A 26,457-nucleotide genomic window follows, 5' to 3' on the forward strand; every position below is an offset into this window, starting at 1 on the left:
ATTAAGGTAAAATAAGTCAACAGAATAGGATAAACTTTCAACACCCTCCCCTCCCTATCCTATTGCCCTACAATTTGACTTTGAAGTTCACTGAAATTTGAGGACATGCTGAAGGCATTCCAAAGATAACAGGAAAACACTGGAAAGGCAACATGACAAAAATGCAGATGCATGTCAAATTATTCCAAATGGAACAAAAAAGTATAACATACAACATTATCTTTAGGGTCCAGTGGCCAGAATACATTCTAGAAAATTCTGCTGTTTTCTAGAGGGCAAAATTCAATCCCACTGCAGATGCACTAAAGCCTTTTATCATGCCAAGTCAACACTGAAAGAAAGGTTAATGAATTAGTTGCACAGTGGCTTCTGTTCCCCTGGAAACTGGGGAGGAGTGCATGCTATCTCCTATCCTGGGAATAGAAATGAACCCAAAGCTACTTTAAAAACCGACCAATATATTGACAGAGTCAGTAGGAGCATCAAAAGCTCTTTGCAGGTCAGTCCTCCCTTTCCTCGTGGGGGCAACCTGAGAAAACACTCAAGAAAAGTAATGTCTGCAAGTCCACCCTCTAAACATTGGACTCTGAGTGGGCTGTGCAACTGCAACTATGTCATATGGCACACAAATGCACACACCTTCAACAATACTCAATCCATTAAGACCACAGAGTAATTCCTCTTCACTCCAGAAAGCCTGTGTGATTCTCCTACCATTAGATTACAGCTCCATCTTTTTAGCACTATTATCAAGGGAAGAACATCTGCAATTTCCTCTTAGAATCTGATTTTCGTAAAAACAGGCAATGCAACATCCATAAACAAAAAGCTGTTATTTCATGTTTGTCTTTTGAAACATTATGTCATAAATCTCACTTGACTTTATCAGCTAAACAATAAGAATACAACCTTCTTCCAGAGTATGTATAAATAATCAAGTAGGCAGAAGATCAATGGGAATTTTGGTGCAGCTACTGATTTAGTTTTTGCACACAAGCTTGCAGACCACACTTGATACATAAAACAAAACCACTTAAATTAAGCATGAGAACCTTTCAGGCTAAAGGAAATTAGGGATTAATATCAACTAATGAAAATATCTCCATGGCCTGTAACAAAGATCTCCTAAGGTCTCAACTGTGTTCCTTTGTAGGCATCCCTGTGCCATTGCCCCTCATTCCAGAAAATCCCAAGCAATAGCTATCTACAAGTTACAAAAGTACATCTCATCTGTGGGATGCATACAGTCCCAGCTCAAGTCAGATGCAAATCCTAGTTTGCAATTCCTAAAAGAATAGTCAGGACACAGTCCTTTATCATCCTAATATTCTGTGATTCTGTGAAAACTGCTTCCCATGGTGATAAATGTATGGCAATCCCATGCCCCAAAAGGGCCAGGGTTAAAGAAATGCTTTACAACATGACTACTGAGGCAGTTTCTTCCTCCTTATGTTCACTAACACAGTTCAGAAGTGCCCAGCTCTCCATAGCCATTGCACATGAATATAAGGTGCTTGGCTTAAAAGCACAAAATCCAGCTGTTGCTTGCAGCATCCTGAGTAACCAGGCTACATCATCAGGTCCAAGTGTCTGTAGCCTTTACACAGCAGGCTGTCCATAATGATGGACCAAATCCCTGATTAGGAGAGTGCAAGATATAAGATGCAGCCAACATCCTCATTCATCTACCATACTTATATCAGGCCCACAGGGGAATATTCATTTCCATTCTCACTCTACAATGAAATTTATGTGACAGTCAAGCACACAGCTGCATCAAGCAGTTCAATAATCATCTATAATGAGCGTGTGGATGGTGATGATATTACACAGGCTGACTGTCACTCTGTAATGCCTGTACTGACTCATCAGGAGGCAGCAGTACAGGGACATTGTCTGGCTTATTCAATTATGTTCCCTCTGTTCAATGACTCTGGCTAAAGGCCTGACAGTCAAAACAATAACTACATGAATTATGATACATAACCTACTACAGCAACTAGGGAAGACCTTAGCTCAAATGCTGCAAGAGTATTTTACAGGCATTTGAAGAAGACGAATAATAAATTCTTTATCTCCTTATAAGTTTTATCCCATAACACAACACACTCTCCTTCCCCCACAATGCTAAAACATATTACAGCCCATTCTCAAGCCCTTCATGGCAGGATGTAACAAAACCTACCCACTCTACACACACAAGCCAGCCCTACACAGCTGGTTCACCTCTCAGCGAACAATGGATTAGTTGGGAGATAATGAGTCCCAGCTGACTAAGCAAGGTTAATCACTCCTGCCTCAGGAATCTGGAACTCCATAGCTCTTCCTGTCAAACTCCAGTCTCACAGATGACCATACTAAGATTTGGAGGTCAGCATGCCCTAGTGGGTAAGTAAACACCTTCTAACCTTTTCCCAAGCCCTACAACTTGCCTGATAGAAGTCCCCTTACCATGTCTCTTGCCTTTGAACCTTCTTAAGCGTTTATGGTTCTGGTGAGGATAGAAAGCAACTGAAATGAGCTGTCAATCAAAGCAGTAACTGTGATCTACACAGAAGTCACAACCAATAAGTCATACCTGAGGTTTAGTTTCCTCTTCATCCTTGTAATAGAAGAGCTGATCCCCACGCAGCACAAACCATCGCTGCTGCCAGTTCTTCATAATGCTCCTTTGTTTCTTTAGCCAGCCACACTTCAGCACACGTTCTTGAGGGTTTGGAGAAGAAGGTCTGGAGGGAGGCCCAATCTGTTCACCCATCACCAAACTCCTTGACCGGGCTGAAAAGGCAATTACAGAGTAAATGAAAAAAAATAAATAAGGATAAGAACACTCAGAGAGGCTAAATAACTGTTCTACACCTTCTCAGATGTGGATAGAGCATTACATGTATGCTACCTCTTTGAGCAGGTACTTGTTTTTCAGGGTGTACATTCAAGTTCATGACAGTCAAACAAAAGACAAACTACCTTTTTGGTACTGCTCACTCCAGCAACCTTCTAAAGTGACACAATACCTCCACTAAGGCTCCACTGCTCATACTACCTTTCTTTGTGGCAAATCATTACTGAATTCCAGCTCTATAAAAATTATATTGCTCTCTCCTAAAGGTATATTTACCCAATGAGGATGTGCAAAAAGTGTGGTGAGGGGGGACAGAAAAGGAAAAAAAAAGGAGAGAATATAAGAAAATATTCTTACTCCACACACTACCACTGTGGGGTGATTAGCCAGTGAACCCAGCTGCCATAAGAAAAAAGATTAAAAACTGGGAAAGATTCAAAAAGAGAATTTGTCAATCAAAATGACAAAGACAAAAGACATATAGATAGCGTAGCTATCCAGAATGATTAAAGTCATCTCACTCTTCAGGGCTTTCTGACATCAAAGCAGAAAAACAAAATTAAAACAAAAGATGAAATAAAGGAAAAAAAATCAACATGTAAATCTGACTAAAGGTTTCAGAAATATAAAAGAAATGTATCGCCCTTTCTATTCTCTTCCCACATGCCTGCAGTAAGAGTACTAAAGTTTTGAGCATTTAGAGCTAGTCTGGCGTAGCAGATAATGATTATATACTGCAGGCAGCAAGCCAGTTCTCTAGAATGGATAGGTTAGGTGACCTTATAGGTCTTTTCACCTCTACTTCCTTTGGATTTATGAAGTATCTTATAATAATAGTTATTTAATATTTCATGCCATTTTCCTTCATTAGTGCTAACATGATCCTGCTCCTTCCCATTTTCTACAGTCAGCTAACTTAAAGCACAATTTATAATTGCTCACTTGGAACAAGGCATTAGTTTAGAGGCCAATACCAGTAAATCTACATCACTGATGTCTTACATTAACACTGTAAAAAACAAAACAAAAACAAAACCAGGCAGCTAAAAAACAGGCAAGCTTCTAATTCACATATCCCTGATATGCTACAGCTAATCCAGGTTCTTACAACAAAGGGCAACTCTGCCTCTCAGAGCACTGTCTAGCTTTGCCTCTTTTGGGTTCAGACAACTACAACATGGCCTTGATGTTACCACTCAATTCTGGTTTTTGCTCCAGGTGCCTTATCACATATTGATAAAACTGAAAACATATGCCAAAGAAAGAAAAATAATTTGGAGGTTGTGGTGTTTGGGAAATAAAAAACAATGATAAGAAAAAAAATAATTTAAAATAATCACAATTGCAACATCAAACTTGATCCTTTTTCTTCTCTTCCATCAAGCAAACTGCAAAATAAGGAGAGTCAGATAACGGACTTAGGTCAGATCTTTGGAGAGCCTCCTCAGTGTAATCCAGTGAGGGAAATTCCATTAGTATCTGTAATAAAATCTACTTTGACCTTCCTCGTGACCTGGCAGTCAGGCCATCATGTTTTGCTTTATAAAGAAATATAAACCAGCATGTCTACACACTAAACACTTCTGTCAGCAGAGGGCAGATCTGAACAGTACCATGTCCTCCCATTATAAAAAAGTCTCAGTGACACTATCTCCACTTGTACCATTTCATATACTTTCTCCTTTCACTCCGGCTTAAGGATCTGCTCACCTCTCCTGTAACCATCCTGTAGGCACTCAGTTTGACCCCTGACAATTTCCCAGTTTTATAGGCAGAAGTGACATCACTTTGTTAGTCTTAAATGTCAGACTCAGTGAAAGCCCTGTCTGATAGGCAGAATGGATTTTTTTTTTTCACTTCTCTGAACTGATAAGGTAAATTCTGGTACTCTCAACAGAACTGTGAATAACTGGTTTTGTCTTGTGCCAAGAGAAATTAGCTTTCAACTTATAACTATCCCCTGTTATAAGAAATCAAGTTTTTATTTTGTTATTAGCTTCACTTAAAAATGTAAATTAAAAGTTGAAATATTCTAAGAAGTGCTGCTGCAGCAGCATAGCTTTTTTTGAATTATACTTCCCTTATTTTTGGCTAAAATAGCTAGCTGAATTTAACCTGAGCTCATATACAGCATTAGTCCTATATCAGCAAAGTTTACCAGCAACCTCTGGATTTTCTTAAGTAACCCAACACTTCTCAATTCTGGTTATTTTTACATAGTCAAAAGAATTCGAAAAAAAAATCATAATAAATAATTCCCTTAAAATCAGGCTTTGATGTATCCAGGCTTATTCTCTAAGCTTGCACACTGCAGTCTGAGCTCTCACAGACAGGAATTATCATTCCAGTAAATATATCAACAACCGCTTTCCACCACGCAGCCAAGATCGTCAGGATTTGGTTCCAGCCCTTCTGGCAGCACAGCCCCTCTCACAGATGGATACAGAGTTACCAAAAAAACCCGTCCCCTTCCCACACCCCCATCACCACCAGGTCCTAGAGGACCCCATTTCATACACACACAGTAAGAAAACTCCCTGGTCACATTTGAGTCTCTATTGCAGAGACCTGCAGAAATTTAGTTGAACAAAACTCTGCTTCATCCCAGGCCACATTTTACAACTATGACCAAACTGTAATCTAGTTTAGACTGTGCAGAATCTGTTCCACATTCATGTTACAATTTACGTTATTACAAGAGCAAATATCCCAAAAATTTGCTTTTACCAATAGCACTATAATGTTTCTTAGGCAACATCTTGGCTACTAGTCTAACCATTTAGTCTAATAATACCAAAATCCATACTTCAGTAAGCACTTAAGTCATCTCCACACTGAAGTACCTTAGCACTCTCCAGCTTAAGAGAAAGTCCCACCAGTTTCCAGTTTTCCTCACTTGCATATAGTTACATGCACCCTTTGCTATTTTACCCCTCCACCTAAAAAGAAATCAGTTTCACGTACCTGGAAAACTCCCATGTATATTGACAGACCTCACAAAACACAAACGTCTTGCTTTGCAATAACCCTAAGTAAGTTACTTTGTACTTCCACACACCCTTCAGTGCTATTCGTACAGTTCACCTAGCAACTATTTATTTTAGTCAAGAGTAAAAGCTTTCATGATCATTTTTTATTTTATTTTATGCAGCACCCTGTCTCAGTCAATTGCTATGGTTGTCAATTCTTCATGCTGTCTTAGCTTTCCATTTCCTTAGTTTCTAATTGTGACTGTAATAGTTAATTTCATTAGGGAGATACTTAGCAACTTCATCTGCAAGTCAACAGCATGGATCAGATAGAAATTTTCAGAAAGAGGAATTATTTATGGCTATTAACAGCACTGATGTTTACACTACATGCTTCACAGAATACAATAATTGCATAGAGGTCAGAAGAAAAGTTTCACGGATGAGCACAGCCTTCCTCTAAAGCAGCAGGTATCTCATGCTACTGGGATCAAAATATCTGCTTTGATAGTCTGATGCAGTACATCAAGCCCCTGATTCTTAATGGTAGAAATACATTCTTTATGCTCATCTATTGAACAGAATTATGGAATCAGCAGAACATAAGGAAGAAAACAAATCAATAAATCCGACTCACAACAACTCAGCAAATACTTTACATGCCCTAGAGTTCTGATCCAGTAATGCCTTTTCAATAACACCACACAGTTTGGTTTCGCTCTTCACATCGTCATTAGTTGATTATTGATTCAGTCATACATATAAGTTCTAAACAGAAATCAGTGTAGGAAGGATTCAAAGTCTCCTTAGAAAAAGGTTTAGGATTCATTTGCACAGTGTGACAGTACTGAAATGCCAACCATATACCCACTCCATACCCACTCAGAAGCTGGGAAACAAGGCAATTCCAGCACAGCAAGGTAACAACAAACCAGGCAGACCCATATTCTTGCTGCCCCACAGATGGCACTAACGAGTCAAGCCATTTTGAAATGGTAAGTCATAAAAGGCAAGAATCAGAATTACAGACCTTGAAAATACTCCTCTGACTGGAAGTGACACTGACACATGGGATTTCTCATATCCAGGTGATTATGGGAGAAAGAATATGAGCAAAGGCAGTGAAGAGATGCTTCAACACTCAATATGCAAATACCTGGGGCTACACTAAATAAACTCCTCTCCAAAACCCCACAATTGGTTGTCATGTCTTTAATAGTAAATTCAAAGATTATTCCAAGGAGTGAATGGGTCAAACTGGATGGAGCCACACTGCTAATCCTTACAGAGGTAGCAATCCCTATCCCCATCCCAACTCAGCCCTGTCTAAAGCTAATCTTTCTTTATTCTCTTCACTTCCCTATTATCAGGGCACCTGCCTCCAAGCTACATACACATTCCTGTTCTCACATCTATTTTCTACCCTGAACATGCACATAACAGAGACATCATCTTCCCTTTCCATTCCTCCCTTCCCAGTTCAATCCTGCCTGGCAACATTATACAATCTCTTCTGCTCTCCTCCCACTCCCAGCTCTGAACACCACTAGGGATTTGAGCACTCAGTAAGTACCTACTTAAACCAGATGTGGAAATCAATCAAGTCAACACAATTCAATATCAATTAAAGTTGTAATCTTTTGAAATTTCATAGGCAGTTAGCTAAAAAATCAATATAGTCATTATAATTGATTTTGGCCAACAACTGTCCTACAGTAAAGGCACTTTGCTCTAGTGTGTCTTCAGTCTAACAACACAGGGACACATTATTATTTGTAATATAGTCTTTGTTTAAAGTACTACCCACAAAGGGAAGTGGTTTCACATCCTATAAACAATATTCTCAGTCATTTTATTTAATTCAAACTTGGCCTCAAAAAAGGATTCACTGGAAACACAAGTAATATGCTTTAGAAAGAGAAACTGAATTTCCTTTCACTGAATTGTAGGAAATAAAATATTTGGGTTAGATTTTTCTGTGTCCATCACACAATTGTATTTGTGTTTGAATTTGACAGTTGAGATACCAGAATCAGTAAGCACAAATGAAACAAAGACACTTCCTCAGCACCATCTGAGAATTAAGCATCTTGAAACACAATCAGCAAAGAAATTAGAGACAGAATGTTTGAAGTGGTTGGTGACAAGATGTGCTTAGGCAACTAGAAGGATATCAGTTATAAGGAAATGGCAAGGGCTTTTCATTCCCTTAAGGTAAACAGAGCAGCAATCTGTACAGAAACAAAAGGGTACTACACAGCCACACACCTGCTCACATTTTGTCATCTGGAGGACAATTACCACATTCAGAAACATTACCATAAGAGCAGGTTGTGCTCCATCACTTCTATTCAATAAAGCTCCACCTGTCTACTCAGAACATTTTATAGAGCAAGGTGATGTTCTATGTTCTACTTCCTTCCCTTAATTTGTTTTTTCTTTCAGCCAAAATAAAAATACGAAAGGATAAATTAATGGATCTGGAAACTCATAATTTTTTCCAAAAGAAAACATTCATACATTACACTATAAGCAGTGCAGTTCTGTAATCTTACTGTCCAACCAAAGGAAAATCAGGGAGACAATTAGCTTTACATATGTTAGTCTAGTAACCTTGTGTTTTCTGCAGTGGTTGGGAAACCAGACTTAAAGTACCAAAGCAGATTAAAAAAAAAAAAAAAAGAAGAACTGAAAGTCTGAAGGAAGGATCTGTTTGTACAGCTATTTATTTGCTATTAAGTGCCTGTTAGAAGAACTGCATTCCCAAAGACCAATTCATAAACCTAAAATCCAATATAAACTAATACAATTCACTATACTATAGTATGATTGCACTCTCAGATTAGGGATAACTGCTGCCAGAAACTGATTATACATACTGTCAAAAATACCTTTCAGCCCTTCACTGAAGGGCACAAACTTTTGTTACAGATTATTTACCTATAGATAAGCACATTCTGTTTAAAAACAAAAATCAAAACCAAACAAAAAACCCTACACACCAAACAGACACTCTTTTGAGCAGAAAGATACCCAAGAGAGGGATGAAGGAAGATCTGAACAGCAAGGAAGTAACCAAAAAGCATGTTTCAGCTATGGCCAAAGAATCTGAGCCAACCTGAAGGACTCTGACAAGAAATAAACTATATATTGTAGTAGAAGATGCATGCCCAAAAAGGAGTCCAAATTCTTCATGAAGCAGCACTCTGTTTCCAGAACACAATTTCATCCCCTCTCAGAACTTCTAAGTCCAAAACCTGAAGGTTCTGGACTTTCAAGATTTTATAAAGGTTGTTCTCTCATCTCTTTTGCACTGCCAGATCAGTCAGTCAGAGCTTTTTCACTGGAAAACTGCGGGTGCACCACGGACTTCTGAAGCATAACACCAGACTGCATATATCGTTTATATCAGCATGTTTTAAGGGTGCTAACCGTACCTGGCAGCAAAGGAGGCAAGATTTCCTGCCAGCTAGCAGGTTAGCACACCCAAACAACACTGTTAAAATACACATACTGCATCTGGTACTAAAAGCTGTGTAGCCCTACCATGCCATAAACTCAGACACAGCAGGACACATTTAAAGTTGCCTTTACCCTTTCTAGAGTCATGGAGCTGGCTCAGGTCTTTGCATCACTCTTCAACGATCTCACAGCACTCCCTTTGCAGAACACAAAAAATCTATTCCTCTGTTCCACCTACAGCACAGTATTTCTGGAACACAGTCAGAAACAAAAGGCAAAGACACACTATTTTGAGAGAAGTTGCTTCCTGACTGTCATGAAGAAATTAATCTTGGACTTCTTTGTGTTGTTCAACAGCTATGACTTTTCACTAGCTTACAAATGGCATTGTCAGCTCTGCAAAAGGCACAATCTAAATAAGAAAAATAATTTTATACTCCAGTGACCTGTATGATGTGACCATAAAAGCCACTTTAATGACCAGAGTTACTTGCAAAAGTATGCAGGTAGCACACCTAAACAAAGCAGCAGGGGGAAGACAAGAATCAACTTTAATCTTAGTTCTCTTTTTGAGTGACACAAAGGTTCAAGGCTTCTGTGAAATATGCTAACTGATGACCTGTTAATGTCTTCATTGCATCAGAGAACACACCTACAGTAGCACAAACTGATACACATTAATGCATGGCCTTTCCACAAGTCAAGGAAAACTCAAATCTGTTTAATAATCAATGCAACCCCCCCACACACAATGAAAAAAACAAAAAACAATCCATATAGTCAGAGGGATAATTTAGTCCTTTACTCCTTAAGAACAATCTAAAGTCATCTGCAAACTATTGTTACAAATTGATGGCATCTTGGACTTCAAGAACAGCTAAGGATTTTGGCAATCCATTGCTGCCATCATGTAAGTAAAGGGGCATTGATCTGTTGGTTGACATTTCACTCCACCTCTGAAGACCTTTGACCTATTGTACAAAGAAGTCCCAAATTGCTGCTATCACTAGCAGCAAGAAAGCCAGCAGGTCTCAACTCCACAGAATAGTAAAGAGTTTAACTTTGTATTTTCCAAAAAAAAAAAAAAAAAAATTGAATTACTGTCCCAGGTTGTGACATTATGTGGGGGTTTTTGCACTTGTCAACTTCTGCAGATAACCCACCAGCAACTGTTCCCAAAAGTACTCTGCAAATACACGAAGCCATGGCAATCTTCCCAAACCACTGGAATTAGATCAAGGATAAACACCAAGATGGAAGGGTGATGATTTGATTCTTTCTGCTACTGAACTACTGATCTAGTGAAGTGACTCTATTCCAAAAAAACACAGTGAACTGAGGGAAACCATTGAGAACTATCAGCATTCAGATGAGGTAGCCTACATCTCCTCTGCAGAACTAGGACATTTGGCTAGGGCTGTATTATAAAGTAGTACAGCACACTGGGTGTAGGGTAGAACAAGTAGGGAAGAACAGCTGGTACTGCTGACATTGGAGTACATTTTATTTAAAAGTAATCCAAGACTGGAGATAAGCTCAGCTGGTCAGAGTCTGGTGCTAACAACACTAAGGTTGAGGTTCATTCCCCGTATGGGCCACTCACTTAAGAACTGGACTCAAAGATCCTTGTGGGTCCCTTCCAAATCAGAATATTCTGTGATTATGAGACTACGCTAAAACACCATCCAAAGCATGAAGGGTAGGAGAGGTCAGGAGATCTGCTGCAAAGGCATTGATCCAAACCAAAATGGAGGTCTCCCCTGAGCCTCCTAACCTCCAGGCTAAACAATCCCAGCTCCCTTAGCCACTCCTCACAGGCACTTGGGCTCCAGACCCTTCACCAGCCTTGCTGCCCTTCTTTGGATACACTCCAGCACCTCAACATTCTTCCTAAACTGAGGGGCCCAGAACTGGACATAGTATTCGAGGTGCAAATTCTTCATTGAAGAGTTTAAGTCCTGGTTGCTGAACCCCGCCATTCCCATCTCTGCTTTTACTGCTCCCAGTGTATCTGTAGTAGCAGCATGGCTGCATCTGTACAATGTGAATAAAAATGCATACAGAACAGCTCAGAGAAACTATAGCAAACACATCTGTGATAGGACAAGGAATAAAGAAATCATTCATTTAGCACCCGAAGTATCGGCTCTTTACTTCTCAATAGAGGATATCACACTGAGTGGTGCAATTCTTATGCCTGCCTTTCAGTATTTCAGTACAGCAAAAAACCCAAACTCATGCAGCAGCATGAGTCAGCTTCTCCATAACAGAGTGTACAAAATACATCAGAACACAACCATTTATCATGCTCCCATCTTTTTCTTCTTTAACAATGGTCTCCTCTCCCTCCTAGCAATAGGAGGATGCTGCAGGTCATATTTTAAGCACTCTGTTTTGCATAGCTTTCTCAAAGTCGATGAATATAAACGCAGAAGACAAGGAACAACAACATAATACTCTGTACTCTTGAGGCAAAGTTAGAGAGCTACAAGTTCCATGACTTGAACACTCGTCACTCAAGTAATACTCACATGCTTCAATTATTTCTTATGTACTGAAAGGGACACACAGAACCTAGAGGACCACTCCATTACAGATTTATGATAATCTACACCAGTAGACAGCAGGTTCAAGTCTACTACTTTTTTATTCTTTTTTCATAGGGCTGGGGGCATAGTCAAGCATATTCTTACTTATTCTTCTTGTTGATCATGAGTAGACTGTAACCAGTGTAACCAAATTCAACACTGTGTCCTTTGTTATTGAAAAACCAGAGTTACAAACCATATTGATAGGCTGCCCAAGTACAGAACTGCTCCCAGCAAAAGACCATATTTTAAGGTCCCTTTATCTGCACCATCCTCTGAGTGCTCTCAACAGGATCCACTGCAGACTATTCAGAGGGCAGATCAGCATTTAGGTCACAGCTATTTGGTGTGTCACTCTAAAGTACATGCACTTGTCACATACTATGGCCTACAAAACTGTCCAGCAATCCTGAACACCAGCTCTCCACTCCAAGTGAACCCTAGCAGAATCTCTTGAATGCTGTAAATCTTCTCCATCTGGTTGGTTAGAACTGCCTTCCTGACAAGCACTGCTGAAGGCATCTCTGTTGCTGGCAAAGCTCTCATAGTTCTGTGGACATTTACACTGAACTACAACTCCAGAGGAGAGAAGTCTTATTCCCTTCTTTCTACATCCACTCTGTTCTTCCCTTCTGCTGATACACCCAGCCTTACATTCCTACATTATATTGACAAGCTGAGACCTTTCTATAAGAAAAGTTAACTTTCTACCATTCCAGTAAATATCTAAGATTTTTTTCTTCCTGCTATTTTAATGAGTCAAATCAGGTCACAGAAGGAAAACTGAATGAATACTTTGTACTCCCTCTGCAATCAGCAATAGCCCCTTGAAATCCTCCCTATGGGTATGACTATCAATTTTTAATAACCTTTCCAGCCATAGTGGCTTAAGGAGCAAACAAAATATGCTGACTATGATAACATTCAGATTGGAGCTGGGATTGTAACCTGAGCTCATACAGCATCAAATACTCTGGAGTTCTGATCAAGACCACAGCTCTACAGCACTACAGGTGCAGCACAAACATAGGTTCACTGCAGTGTTAACAACTCAAACTAGCCAGAGGCACCCCAGTCACCCATGTTTTTGATAAATACTAATGTCTGTGCCATGCCAAGCATGTGGTTCATGTTATTCCAACATGCAGTGCCTGCCAGCATCACTGATACCTAATACTGATGCTATAAACACCAAAGACCTTTGTCCACCATGCTCCATGAGATATCACTTCCCCAAATTATTCTGGACTGAACAAAAATAATCTAGAGTACAGAAAACTTTCTGAAGGCCTTTAGCCAGGAATGGGCAATAAGATGAAGTGATACAATGACCCAGCCACTTTGAACAGTAAACTTCCAAAATCCAGCCATAACAGTGTATTTCTCTTCCTTCCCTCATCCAAAGATGAGGGAGGTATTCATTCCTACCCTACTTTTCAGGACATAGCACTGAGCCAACAGCTAGGTGTGCCTGTTTCAACATCATTGTACCTGTTTTCAATCTGCAACCAAATTCTGCTTCCTTCTCCGTACAAGTTGCCACACTGTCAGCGTTGATTTGAGGGACAAAGGCAGAAGAAAATCAGGAATCCTTATTCTTACACTAATTCATACTCTGAATCTAAGTACTCAGATTATTTACTCGTAAGTATTTGTGACAAGATGTCACTGGTTAATAGGGTAAACTGGAGGTCTGCAAAGGAGTATTAGCCCTGTGCCTATAGTTCACCTAAAGAGATAGTAATCAGCCCAATTCTTCCTTCTAAAACAAAATTAGTTCTCACCTTAGAAACAACATACACATCTTTCTTGTCATTCATCCCCATACCACAGATTTTGGTTTTTTTGGTAACTTCAATACCAGTTCACAGGTATTGAACCAGGTATTATGATTCAGGTAACAATTTTACCTGAAGCATAACAATTCTTAACACCTGCATTTAAGAGGAAGGATATTACAAGAAACTAGGGTTTTGGTATGGTTGAAAAGTGTATCTCCTCTCTTTAGCTCTTCATAAAGAACAATTTACTGCTTTTTGGGCACAAGGGATGCACAAGAAAAGCCCTGTGGAAGGAACACATGTTTAGAAAGACTGTCAGCAGCAGCTTCCCTCCCCCACGTTAGTTTTAAATACCTTCAACATGTGCAGGCCTGGACAGAGTCTAGGCACAGATCCTTTCCTCTTCCAGATGAGCAGACAGCTCACACTATGGCCTCATCAAGGAGTTTCCCCTTCCCACCACAGTGTGCCCTTATCATTACCTCAAACTACTCCTGCTCATACTGAAGGGAGCTGGAGAAAACAAATTAGGCTGTTTATGCTGCTATGCTTCCTATCAACTACCATGAATATAAAAAGGGAAAGCTGGCAAGGAGAAGTCGTCATTCTGGTAGCAATCCTGCAATGAAGAGTAATACATTTATACAGGTACTAAAAGTAGCAGGTGACTGTCCTCTCAGGAGAGAGATGTTACCATTTGCAGTGCTTCCACTGCACTATTCACAATCCTGTCAGTTTTACCCTGTACACACTCAGTGGTATTCTGCAAGTAATTAGAGAGCCTATGGCTTTTTAATTTTTTAATATTTAATTCCCTCCCCACAAGTGCTCCCCTCCCACAGTCCAGCTATCCTTAGAGCTGAATTACTGCTCTTTCTCATGGCCCTTTTTCCTCCCCAGGAGGTAAGGCCATGGCTCATTATTTCAAATTCAGATTGCCTGTGCTTAATAAGCTGGTGCCTGCCTGCAAACTTTTCAGGGCTTTTTCTATGGAGAGTGATTGCCTGCCTGAGCCTTCAGGCAAGGACAGAAGCAGCTATTGCCAAGAGCAGCACTTACTCCAGCACAAACCATGAAACCAATTTGAGAGGGGCATCTCTACAGCAACGGGAAGACTACACCTTTGAACAAATCATGTGCTTCTTCATGGGACATACCACAAAATAAGAGTGAGATCCTGAATCTGTCTCTGGAGGAATCCCACAAACATCACTTTCTTGACTCCTTCTGTATCAAGACAACAGAGACAAAGAAATTACACCACAGAGCTCATAATGCAGTTCACTGCCATGCACCCCTGCACCAAAGCAGCACAATCCTAGGAGCCTAGCCTGGTACCAAGGAGCAGAAGTAACTCCCTGCTTCATTCACCTCCCTCGGGCAGCACATGGCGAGAAGGAACACCCTGATTCTCCTGGTTTACTTGCCCCCTACACTTTACCTTTAGTCTGGTCCTATTTCTTCACACTGCCTCCAGGGCAGTTAATTCACCAGTGCACCAGCTCCACACCCAATGCTTCCCTCCACAGCCCTTGTACTGTTGCCTTAGGATTTTAAACTCAATTCACCAGCTTCATCTGAGTTACTCCAAAGCAAAAATATAAAACCCAGACTCACATTGCCCCAGGGCTACTGCCACCTCCTCCTCCCCAGTGTCTCAGAGACTCCTTCCTCCACCAGCTCACAAACTGAGACATAAACCAAACCCCATTTACCACCACATCATCCTAGCCTTTTACCCACATACCTTTCCAGAGAACAGCTCCTGAAATTGCCTCTCCTACCTTAAAGAATCACTCATTTAAGGATGTGGGGTAGTGAACCTCCCCCTCACAGGTGCTCCTCCTTACCGGTGGCTCTGCCATGCCAGCTGCAGCTAGTCACACTGACTGCTCCCCACCCTGGAGCCTGGTGTGCTCCCAGCAATGTTGGTGGGCTCTGAGGGCTGAGGGAAGTGTTTGGAGGAGTTCACAGCTTTAGGGCTGTTTACTTTGGTTCCAGGAGTAAGAAACTGGGTGTTATTATTTGCCTGGTAAGCTGAAGGTGCCAAGGTGCTGGCCTCCCACGTGCTCTGGGATAGCTGTGTACAGCATCAGCTCCTCAGAGCAGAGCTGCAGCTTGGGGCTGTGGAGGCTCTGATGCTCCTCTGCATAGAGCTAAGAGGCTGCAGGTGCTAAGCTGTGATTTGGTGAGGGGGAATAGACCCATGAGAGAGTTGCCCTTCTCTGCCTTTCATTCACCACTGAAAGGAGGGCTCTTTCACTCAGCGTCATTTGGAAGGGAATACAGCCTGAGGAGCTGCCTGCACTGTACAGTCCCTGAGGGCCAGGACTTGCTCCAGCAGCACGGTGCTCGCCTCTGCAGGAGTCAAGGGGAAAGGTGCCACCAGTTTCCCCCCAATACCAGGAGAATATAGAAACAGGACAGCGAACTCCTGTTGGGCACAGGGCAGCAGGATTGCCTCCTCTCTGTGGAGGACTTGGAGAGCAGCCAGAAGCTCGAGGGCTGATGCCTTGGTAAACAGAGAAGACTGAGTACACTCACGACTGTTCGGTTAACTCCATGTCTCTATGAAATGCATTTATTTCACTGTTTCTAATTTCTTCAGTCTGCCATGTCCCTTTTAACAAACAGAGTTGTAAACTATTTCTTTTAGTCTCTCACTGAAATCGCCTTTAACCACTGTTTTTTGTTTCCTTGCTGAGCCTCATCTCAGCTGTGCATCTTGCACTGATTTTTCTGTTACCTGTGTCTGCTACTGTGGTTCTGGGGTTTCTTCTTACATGGGGCCCAACTCCTGGAACCTGAAGTGCATTGAAGATGATTTAGAATTATTAACTTGCCAGGCCAAATATAAATTTGAACAAGCAGAACCTTCTAATAGAGTGAGAGGTCACCTTCACTGGTCTAAAAATGCCTAATTCACATTCCCTTACATGTCATTAATCATAATTTTCAAAGCTTATTCCTGAGCCTGGAAAACTCAGGAGAGATGAGAACTCCCAAAAGCCATGACTGGTTGATAGCCTTCTGCTGTGATTGAGACTGTCTTGAAGAAGTGATTAATAATGTCATTTTCTTTATACAAGAAATCTCTAGAGGGATGACCCAATGTTTCTGGTACAGAAAAAAATGTTCCTTGAGGCATCCCCCACAATTTCATACTGGTATATTCATACTATTATGCTGACACCCTCCATTTACTCAAGAAATAAAGCTGAAGGTTGCATTTATATGTCTAGACTGTTCTTAACCGGTGAGTTTTTATGGAGCCGGACGTGTTGCAAGAACAAAACATGGCCAGTGAAAAGCTGTTTAATAATATGGAAGGATAATATTTTTTCACATATGCTACGCTTTGGGAAACAAGTTTCAAGTCCTGGTTCTGCCTTGGACTTCACGTGTGGCCTAGGGTTTTGCCCTAATCCACGAAAAATAAATGTTACCTGTGAAATGTGGCACATGCAAAGGTAAATATGCTTTGAATTATTAAGCTCTGAGATACTATGGTAGTAAATCGTTGGCCACCTAAGTAATGGATTAGCATAAAATTATCAGTTCTGAACACAAACTCTTGTGACTCTGACAACTTCAAAGATGTCTAAATTAGGAGTGGATCTGTTCATTAATGGCAGGGAACCAATGTCCACATATGCATTACAAGGGACTCTGTTTTGGACTAGTTCTATTCTGATCCTATGGACTGGAACACACACTAGGTGCTGGAGAGCATTACGTGCACTCCTGAAATTATCTTGCCACCTAGTTTAATCCAAAAGGAATACTACTTTGTTTGTTTATTCTGAGACTGCTTCATGACACAATCAGAGTGCAGTAAGTGACTAGAAATAGATTTGTTTCAAAAGCTCACTTCTAACCCTAAAGTGCTCATGTAGATTACAAAGTCTACTACTGTGACATGACTGTCACTTGGATTTGTATTAAATAATATGCTTTCAGTCTGCAGAATTAAGGTAGTCTGGATTTTCACTGATTACTGTCTGTAGTCTTCTACGACACTGTGCTGGTTCTGGCTGGGGTAGAGTTAACTTTCTTCTCAGTGGCTACATGGCTGCATTTTGGATTTGTTCTGAACACAGTTTTCCGGCTTTTACTCTTCCAGTTGTCTATCTGATTCTGCTGGTGGGGGAGTGAGCAAGGGGCCATGTGGCACCTGGTTGCTGACTGGGGTTAAACCACGACACACACCAACCCCAGTTCTTCTGCATGGTCCTTCCTCTTGCATAAGGCTGTCTCTTCATCTTGCTCAAATACCCAGTTCTTTCCACATCCCCAATAACCCCACACACTTCTATATCCCTTACCTGTTTGTCTGCCTTGAGTATATGTGTGCTCTCACAGGACAACCAATATGTGTCTTTAGGATAGTCAGTTGGGCATTATCTTTCAGAACATATATTCCTGTTGAGTACTAAGTGACAGTTCTCCCTAGGTGTACATATGGTTATATTCCCTTTGTCCTGCCACCAATTTTCTTTGAATTTATAGGAGCCAAATCTTGTTTTCAGACTCCTTTAGTTCTTTTAAATAAGATTCAGTTTAGCCCAGCAACATAAAAATTCTTAGGACACAAATTGATAGAGAAATCATGCAATCGTGTATCCTTACTGCCATAAGAAAGCAACCTAAATATAGGGTATTCATGCTTCTGTAATCAAAGACATGGAACTTTCATTAAAAATACAATGACACCATTGCAAAGGCACTGAATATTAAAACCTAGCTGTGTTCACTGCAAGCATGTGAAGCTTACATTGTAAATGTGCACACTCCCAGAGGGCTATACTAGTACTTTACCCCCTGAAGTCCCTCCTGGCAGCATTACTATACACCATCCTTAGAAACACATTAAGTATGCTAAAGCCCACTTTTCATTAAAATTGAATTATGAAAAGTTTCAGAGGAGGAAAAAAGAAAGAGGGAAATACCTCTGTTCTACTACAGGCATGTGAAGATTACCAGCTCATTTGCAGCAGGCTAACTAGCCAAAATGTCTCCTATCGCTTTTTCCAGGCTCTACGTTTTAATTAAAACAGTCAAACAAAAGTTTAATTCTTATGACTGTGAAGAAAACTTTCAACATACTGTAATATATGTATGAGCATACCACAAACAGAAATAATAGGTCACTGGTACCCAGTCATATAAAGTCCCAGTAAGGAGAGAAGGTTTATCCTTAGTACCTCTACAGCTGAGACAGACTGTCCTGAAGACAAGACTATTGTAAAGAATCTATCATGCCAGCAGACTTGCTTTCTATAGGAGGGCAATTCCATCACATCACTCATTAAAATACAAATGCGTAAACTTCTACTCAGTCCAGCTTCCATTTCCTAGCACATTTAAATACACCTGGGAAGGTATACCCTGTTTGAGACTTTTCAAACCAAGGAAAAAATGCTTTGTTTCATTTTTTTAATCTCTTAAAAACAATGAAACAAAAATGCGTTCCTTGAGACTGAAGGATGTAGTCTGAAAACTGCTCTCCCTCCTCTCCATACTGGAAGTTTTCTTGCTTCCACTCTGCAAGGCAGTATATCTATGCTCCATCACCGAATAAGAATGTGAAAATAGATATTTTCCATTGCAGTCACTTATTTCAGGCTCCTGTACTCCTCCAGTTGCTGTACATAAACCACTAGATGAAAAAATAATGCAAAATCCATTCAGGCCTACCCAGGATGAATGATTTTCCAGAGGACAATTTATACACATTAAGATTTTCAATCTGTGAGATTTTACACCTTCCTAGGTCTTATGAAAACAAAATGTACCTCTATACGCATATTTCTGAGTTACGGATGTGAGGTTGCTGATGGAACAGCAAGGACTGTGTTATACTTGACATTTACTTTTAGTAAGGCAAATTATCTTTGTTCTCTACCATACCTTTCACAGATATTAAGAACTACACACTGGATGTCAAGCTCAAGTCCAGACTCAGCCTTTTCAAAAGGCTGAATGTCTTTAAACCCAAGAGCTTTCTTAAGGACAATCCACAAGTCAAACAAAAATGACAGAATCAGATGTCACAACTGAAGGTTTAAAGGTACATTTGTAGCAGAGAATTGGAAATAAAAGAGACGTCAGTGAAGCATTCCTATTTGCAGCCTGAAGCGGAGTTATCTAGCCACACAGAGGGGTTTGAACCTCAAGGACTCTACAAATACATCCCTTCAGCTTAACTGCTGCTTCCTGTCATACTCAAGTGAATTCACAGGCTTGTACCCAGAGTATCCTTCCTTTCCCTTCTCTTCATTCTGTCTGCTCAGAGAACTCACAGTGCCTCCCTTACACAACTAAGTCCTCAATGGCAGAGCTGACAGTCACTACTCAGAAGTCAGCCAAGCTCATGCAGCAGCTTGCAGCAGATCTCCTGCCCTCACTATACACGGTATATTCTTGCAGTCTTCTGAATATTTTGCTTATCCACCGTTTATTACCTGAACCTTCATTAGCAATCCCAACTGAGACACCAGGGAGCATGAACTACCATTTCACATTCACCTTAGTCTTGCAGAGTGGGACTCTTACCTTCAAGAAGCATTCAGCATCTTCAGCACCACCTGATTACAGTTCCTGTGAACAAGAGCTATAGAAGAACCTTTCAGGATTAGGTCCTACTTGGTAACCTTTGCCAGAGATTACCAGTGCTTTGCCACAGCATTGCAAAAGTAGTTTCAAAAGTTTCAAAGTTTCAAAACCCATCATGTCAGCTCTTTTCACAAGTTCTAAATCACAGTTAATGAACCCAACAGAACAAACCCAGAGAGAATGACATATACCCCTATAAATTGAGTCACAAAGTTACACTACAGTTTGTCCCCCAAGCATCAGTAGCCCATACGTATCTACAATCCCATAACTAGATTTCAATATTTGTTAATGCTCAACTTAAGTCTCTTCCAGATGATTTGAAGAGTGGAAGAATGGCAAACATGCTGTTCTGAAAGCCTGTGTTCCTTGCTCTGATACAGAATTCCTTTACCACTCTACAAGCGACATCTAGCTTGTCTCATCAGAGCTATAATAGCAAACAGGAATGCTGGATAACACATGTATTAAAAGGAGATTAGACACCCCTTAGAAGGGGGATGGCAAAGAGGCAGCATCCACAAAAGACTTAATGAACTTCTGCAAAATTGTGTAACTAAGAAATAAGTACTTATGACTTTACTGAGGGTGTGGTAGTACATATCCGATCCTGACACCTGCACATGGCAAGAAGCTTCTTCCTTCCAAGATGCTAACAGCTGTTTAATGGGCTGTTGGTATTTTAAGAACTCTTCATCGTGTAATACTGCTTTCATATATATGAAGCCAAGTGACATTTGGCTGAAAGTACCCGTCTCAGAATCATAGTAGCTAGAAGCAGTGACGCTTTTCCTATTTTATAATGGTGGCATGGCTGAAGAATACCCTAATCTTTGCATACTGTTCTGACTGTGCTTGTTTTAGCTCCTAAATGACATTAGTCTAATCAGCTTCCAATGTGCAGGAAAATGTATCCCTCTGAGACTCTCATTAGTTTGAGAGTGGCAGCAATGATCAACAAACGCCATGTCAAACAAGCAACTGGTGAAGATCACACAATACATCCCCTGCCAGAGCATCTCTTGCAGGTGACCTGACTTGGAGACAATGGCTGTGCCCAGCCCCAGCTAATTGCTTTACAAACACTGCACACAACACTCAGAGGTCTGCTCAAAGCAGCTATTGCAAACCCAGGACATGTTTTCCTTCCTCTCTTTTGTCTTGCCCACAAGCTCACACAGAACGAGTATCTCCACCTCCTGCTTCCAGCCCTGGAAGGATAACGTGCTACAGCAAACTGCTTCTCCAAGATGCTGCAGGTAAACTTGTCATAACTGTCTCCAACTGTTATAATGAATTCAGCGTTAGAAACACAGCATTAGCAACCAGCACGGGGGTGAAAAGGCTCAGTCTAGTTCCAGGACAGAGTACTATTTTTTTAAATTGTCACTGCTGATCAGCCCTGAAATTGCAGACCATGCTGGTGAACACCAGCACAGGATCTCCTCCTGCGCTTCATTCTCCCCGAACATTCATTCCTGCTGCACTCCCCAGGGCTGGCTTCGGCCAGCGGGGTATCAGCCTTGCTCTGCCGGGCAGCCCCTGCAGCCCAGGTGGAGGACGCTCCGCGGGCAGCGCTGGGGTCTCTCCGCCACCGCCGCGAAGTTTCCCGGTGCCGGCAGATGGTCTCCCTCCCCACAACACGAGGAGCAGGGGTAGGCACACTCACCTCTCCTGGCCTGCCTGATCTTGGGGCTCAGCATGCTCCCGGCTGGGCGCTGCTCGCAGCATCAGCACCCGGCCCCGGCCGCCGCCCCGCGCATCGCCGCCACCGCCGCTCAGACGCCGCTTCTCGCCGCTTCCAGCTCTGGCTCGGGAGAGACGCTTCACATGGGGCTGAATAAACCCTAATGCATTATTTATCCGGCCTCCAATTAATTCCCATCCAAACTAGGCATTAAGTGCGTCGGTAATTATTGGCGATAGATCACCAGAGCGCAGACACGAGGGCTGGACCTGGCTCCTGCCGCTAATTGGCCACGCGGCCAATGATCAATGTGCCGCTTCCAGGGAGCGGCGCGGATCCCCGCTCCTGGTCTGCATCTTCCTCCAGTCGCGCTCAACAGATGCTTTGACTCGACAAGGATCAGATCAGGAGCTGAACCTGACTCGTCGTGATTTCTTCTGCATTATAAGAAATACCAAGTGCGCTGGTCCTGAGGGCAGAGGCGTGCTGGGCCGCCTGCTGCGCACTGCATCCCTCACGGGGAGGCATTCCGGTGAGCTGAGGGAGAAACGACCTACTGCTCTTTGCGAGAGGGAAAAATATCTCTTGCCTGCACCGACAGCCTGGCAGGATAGGATTACATTTTAGCACCCATCATTTTTATTGTACTGCTTGCTAAGCTCACTCTCAGCCCCCCGGAGGGGAGGCAAAGCCAGAAGTCAGTAATGGGGGGGGAGGAAAGGACAAACATTTGTTGAAATAGGTAGATACTATTCAACAGTATCTATAAAATATAGATAGATAATTGCACGATAATTGCATATGAGTAACGGGCCCATCCTGCCCCTGGGCTCCTCTTTGCTCAGCCTCCTTCTTCTCCATCCCCATCTGCTGAGCAGGTCCTTCTGCAAGTGTCAAAAAGGGAGTAAATATTCCCCTAGCAATGTACGTGCCCTGCAGTATCATCCTGCAGGTTTGTATTGCTGAGGTATACTGAAAAAAGGCATCTGAGATTGGCAGCTTTCTCCTCTACCATGATCTGTCATATCCTGGATACTGAATACTGGCCATGAAGTTGTATCTTCAATACTGGAAGAGGTTTTCTGGCTCTTGTTAGAGGTTGTACTTCTCAATGTGCAGACTACAGCAATGGCTAAGATATTTTGGACCTTTAGCTGCCAGTGGAACCAGCCGCTTATAAGTGTAAATCTTTGAGTTCATGGTGTCATGAACTCAGATTTACACACTTGTGAGGATAGAAGTGGGATCCGAACCACTGTTTCAAATACACAGGCTCTTGCAGTTATTTTCCCACTAATCATCTGTATTAGCTGGGTTTCAGCACAGTGAAGACTAGCTAACTGATAATCCCTTGGCCAACAAACTTAGAAAGCATCCTGATACTGTGGATAACCAGCAACAGCATCAGCAGCAGGAAGTTACATTTCTGCCTTTCTACCCAACCTCAAACCCTGGATAAAAAAGTCATTCCTACCAACTATTTAATAGAAGTCTTTCTCCGTATTTTTAGCATTTCTTATGTGCTTTGATGCTGTTTATATGCATCATTTTGCAATTTGAGCAGGAAGTCAAAAGGTGTGTACAGTAAACATGACAAGGAATAAAATTAAATGAACTTTTAACTTCATGGGAAGCATGGAACACTTCATCCTGCAAAGTCACTTCCCACGAAAACTTGATTTCCCTTCAGGGAAAAGACATTATATAACGTGACCTATATAAATAATTGGGTAAAATGAAAACATTCAAACAAATAACAGCCAAGTTCAACACTAAATTCTAACTTTTAAGGGTTTTTTTAAATAAAAAATTCTCAATGTAAACAAATATCCAGTTTGATCCTGTTAAAAATGTTTTGCTTTGACTTAAACATTTTCAGCCTTTTAAAAGCAATTTTCAAAGGATAAACATAATGTAAATGATTTTTTTAAGACTTGGAAATTTCTGAATTTTTCCCCCAATTTGAGCATTGGTTTGAAGTTCACGTCTGAATTTCTCAAATACACTATTTGGGGAAATTGTTTGTCAGAGAAGAAACCCAAACCAAACAAGCCATCTGAGAGATAAAAAAAAAGCAAGTGGTTCCATACTGGCTGCAATGCTTTGGTCTGACAATTTAAATAAATACTTCCTGGAAGAAACACTGAAAGTAGATCCAGTAGAAAGGTAGCCTAACAAATGTCTAGAAGGAGCCAGACTTATGGGAATGTTTAATTCCTGAAGCTTGTGTACTGAACTGCTTAAACTGAGCAGGATAATTGGGACAAGATATCTCAATAGTTTGTATTTACCTTAATTCTCCTGTGAGTTTCACAGCCCCTTTCCATCCCACAGGTAGTTTCGCAGGGGGCGAGTTCCTCAGCTGTATCAACACCATAGAATCACATCCCACAGGGGCCCTGCCCATGGAACAGGGCTGGGACTGCAACTTATTTGTAGCCCAAGTCAATTCTTTACATGCATCTGTCCCACACCACTGTCATCTGCCCCTTCAATACACATAAAATCATAGAATCATTGTTAAGGTTGAATACGACCTCCAAGATCATGAAGTCAAACCATCAACCTGCAAAGAGGTGTTTTGAATATATACCCTTCTATATAAAAAGCCCCCATGTAAAAGGTAACAGAGCTCTGAGTAGTCTGTGGTGACTACAGGAGTGGTAGAACTGAAAAAATAGTTACAGTTCTGTGACACCAGTTCTCTGCTCTCACCCAGCAAAGTTATCCTTGAGGAGAGTTTGAAATACCCTGATTAGAGAATTCAGTCAGGAATGCCAGAAGAGGCACCTGGGCACGTTCTGCAGCTTGAGAGTTCCTGAAGTTGTATACTGACCCTCACACTGAGTCCTTACACCAGCAATTCTTAATAATACCTACCTGCTGCTGCAGACCACAACTCATCTGTGTCCTTGCTATTGAAGCCTAGGGTTATGATACCAGAAATATTCTGGAGTAGAGGTGCAGAAAGAGTTACAGCAGAGTCACAACAAGCAGCAGTGATATTCTTGCCCCTAAGCACATTCTACAAAGACTACAGAAACTTATGTTGTGGCCCTGAAGTACACTAATAGCCTTAACAGCCCTGACACACCCCACATGGCCACCACCCACACCCTCTGCCCATAGGATCTCCATTTAAGCCCAGGCTTGGGCTTCACATCTAGTCTCAGCTGCCTTGTAGGAGTATTGTTTTTCAGTGCAACTGTAGTGATGCATGAGTTTGGATTGTGATCTATAGATCTAATTCTCAGCTTGACCTTACATTTTCCTTGTTGCTGTGGATCTAGCTAGTAATGGAAGTATTGGGCCTGATAGTAGTAATCTTTATCCTACCTAATTCTGACTCTCCGCTGTGGATTATTTTCCTGGCTTGACCCTAGACCTGCTTCTTCATCATCATGAATGTGTTTTATGATCTGGATTCCTGGTTGCATCTGGGTATTTCTAAGTCTTTTATCCTTACTTCATTCAAGTACTGTGGGGACTGTGCCCTACTGTGCTGTGCTGTCCCTCCCTTTCCCTTAGGTAGGGTATGGATGTTGCTGGTTATCTTATTCCAGAGCTAGGCTAAAGATGGCCCAATTTAGCAGGCTTCTGGGCAGTAGGCAATAAGGCTTTTATGAATGACTGATCTGAATCAAGAGGGGCATCCCTGATAGCTTGAGATACCAATGACCTTGATATACAAGGTCTGTACCAGGTGGTGGAAACCATTGCTCCCATGGTTATATCCTTCTGCTTGGTCAAATCCAGAATGGTAGTCTATTATAGAGTACTAACCTAGAAAATAGAAATCACTTGGCTAACCAAGTGCTAGAGAACTGCTACTATCTGACTCTTAACATAAATCTAAAAATAAATGTGCCTGTTAATTATCTGCTGCCTTTCTGGAATGTGGAAAAACTCTTCTGCCTATCACAAGTGCTTACCATTGACTGTTAAGCACGCCTAATGAAGGAAGGTGCTGTGACCTAGGGATCAGAAAACTTAAGGAGAGTGAGGAGGTATGGTCTCTAATCTTAATGCTGGTTGATTTCCCATGGCTACATGCAAGGTATTTAATCCCATCCACATTAATGCAGTGTTTTGAGATCTGGGATTGGCAAGTGCTATCTAACTGCAGAGGATGTAAGAAGTTACTGCAGCAGGGACACTCACAGGAGATATGATTCATCTGTTGGCGCCAAGGCTGATGACTGGAGGCTATGAAACATGTTGGGTGCTTGAGACGGAAGAGTGCGTGGGCCAGTGAAGTTACTGAGTCTGTTGTGAGGCGGATTGAATGGATCTCTGTTTCCCCAGGCTGCACACACAGCATGCTGTCACCTACCAATTAGCAAACGGTATATCCTTTTTTCCTCCTCCTCATCTTCTGCTTCCATATACAGGCCAAGGACTTGTTGTAACTAGCTGATTGATATATTCTCTTTACTTATCAGCAAGATGCATCTGGATCAAAGCCCAAGATCTAATCACCCTGGACTTTGGCACCATTGAACTCTATATTCAG

General features: G+C 41.6%; 1 protein-coding gene across 4 annotated transcripts in view; it reads right to left on the reverse strand.

The window, feature by feature from the left end:
* The window catches only part of ARHGAP22 (Rho GTPase activating protein 22), a 150,821-nt gene extending 128,357 nt beyond the window's left edge, over positions 1-22,464 (reverse strand). The window contains exons 1-2 of one of the 4 annotated variants that reach the window (XR_010432296.1): positions 21,927-22,464; positions 2,579-2,778 (exon numbers count right to left, since the gene is read on the reverse strand). Coding sequence is in view for 2 of the 4 variants with exons in the window: in XM_064662814.1 (XP_064518884.1) it covers positions 2,579-2,778; positions 21,927-21,960 (234 nt within the window). In the remaining 2 variants the exon portion in view is untranslated. Of the gene's footprint in view, positions 1-2,578; positions 2,779-21,926 lie in introns of those variants that run through there. The other 3 variants (XM_064662814.1, XM_064662812.1, XM_064662813.1) reach the window with 3 other exon arrangements.
* Between the last annotated feature and the right edge of the window lie 3,993 nt (positions 22,465-26,457).

The sequence above is a fragment of the Pseudopipra pipra genome, chromosome 8 (assembly GCF_036250125.1).
Source record: "Pseudopipra pipra isolate bDixPip1 chromosome 8, bDixPip1.hap1, whole genome shotgun sequence".
NCBI classification, from domain to species: domain Eukaryota; kingdom Metazoa; phylum Chordata; class Aves; order Passeriformes; family Pipridae; genus Pseudopipra; species Pseudopipra pipra.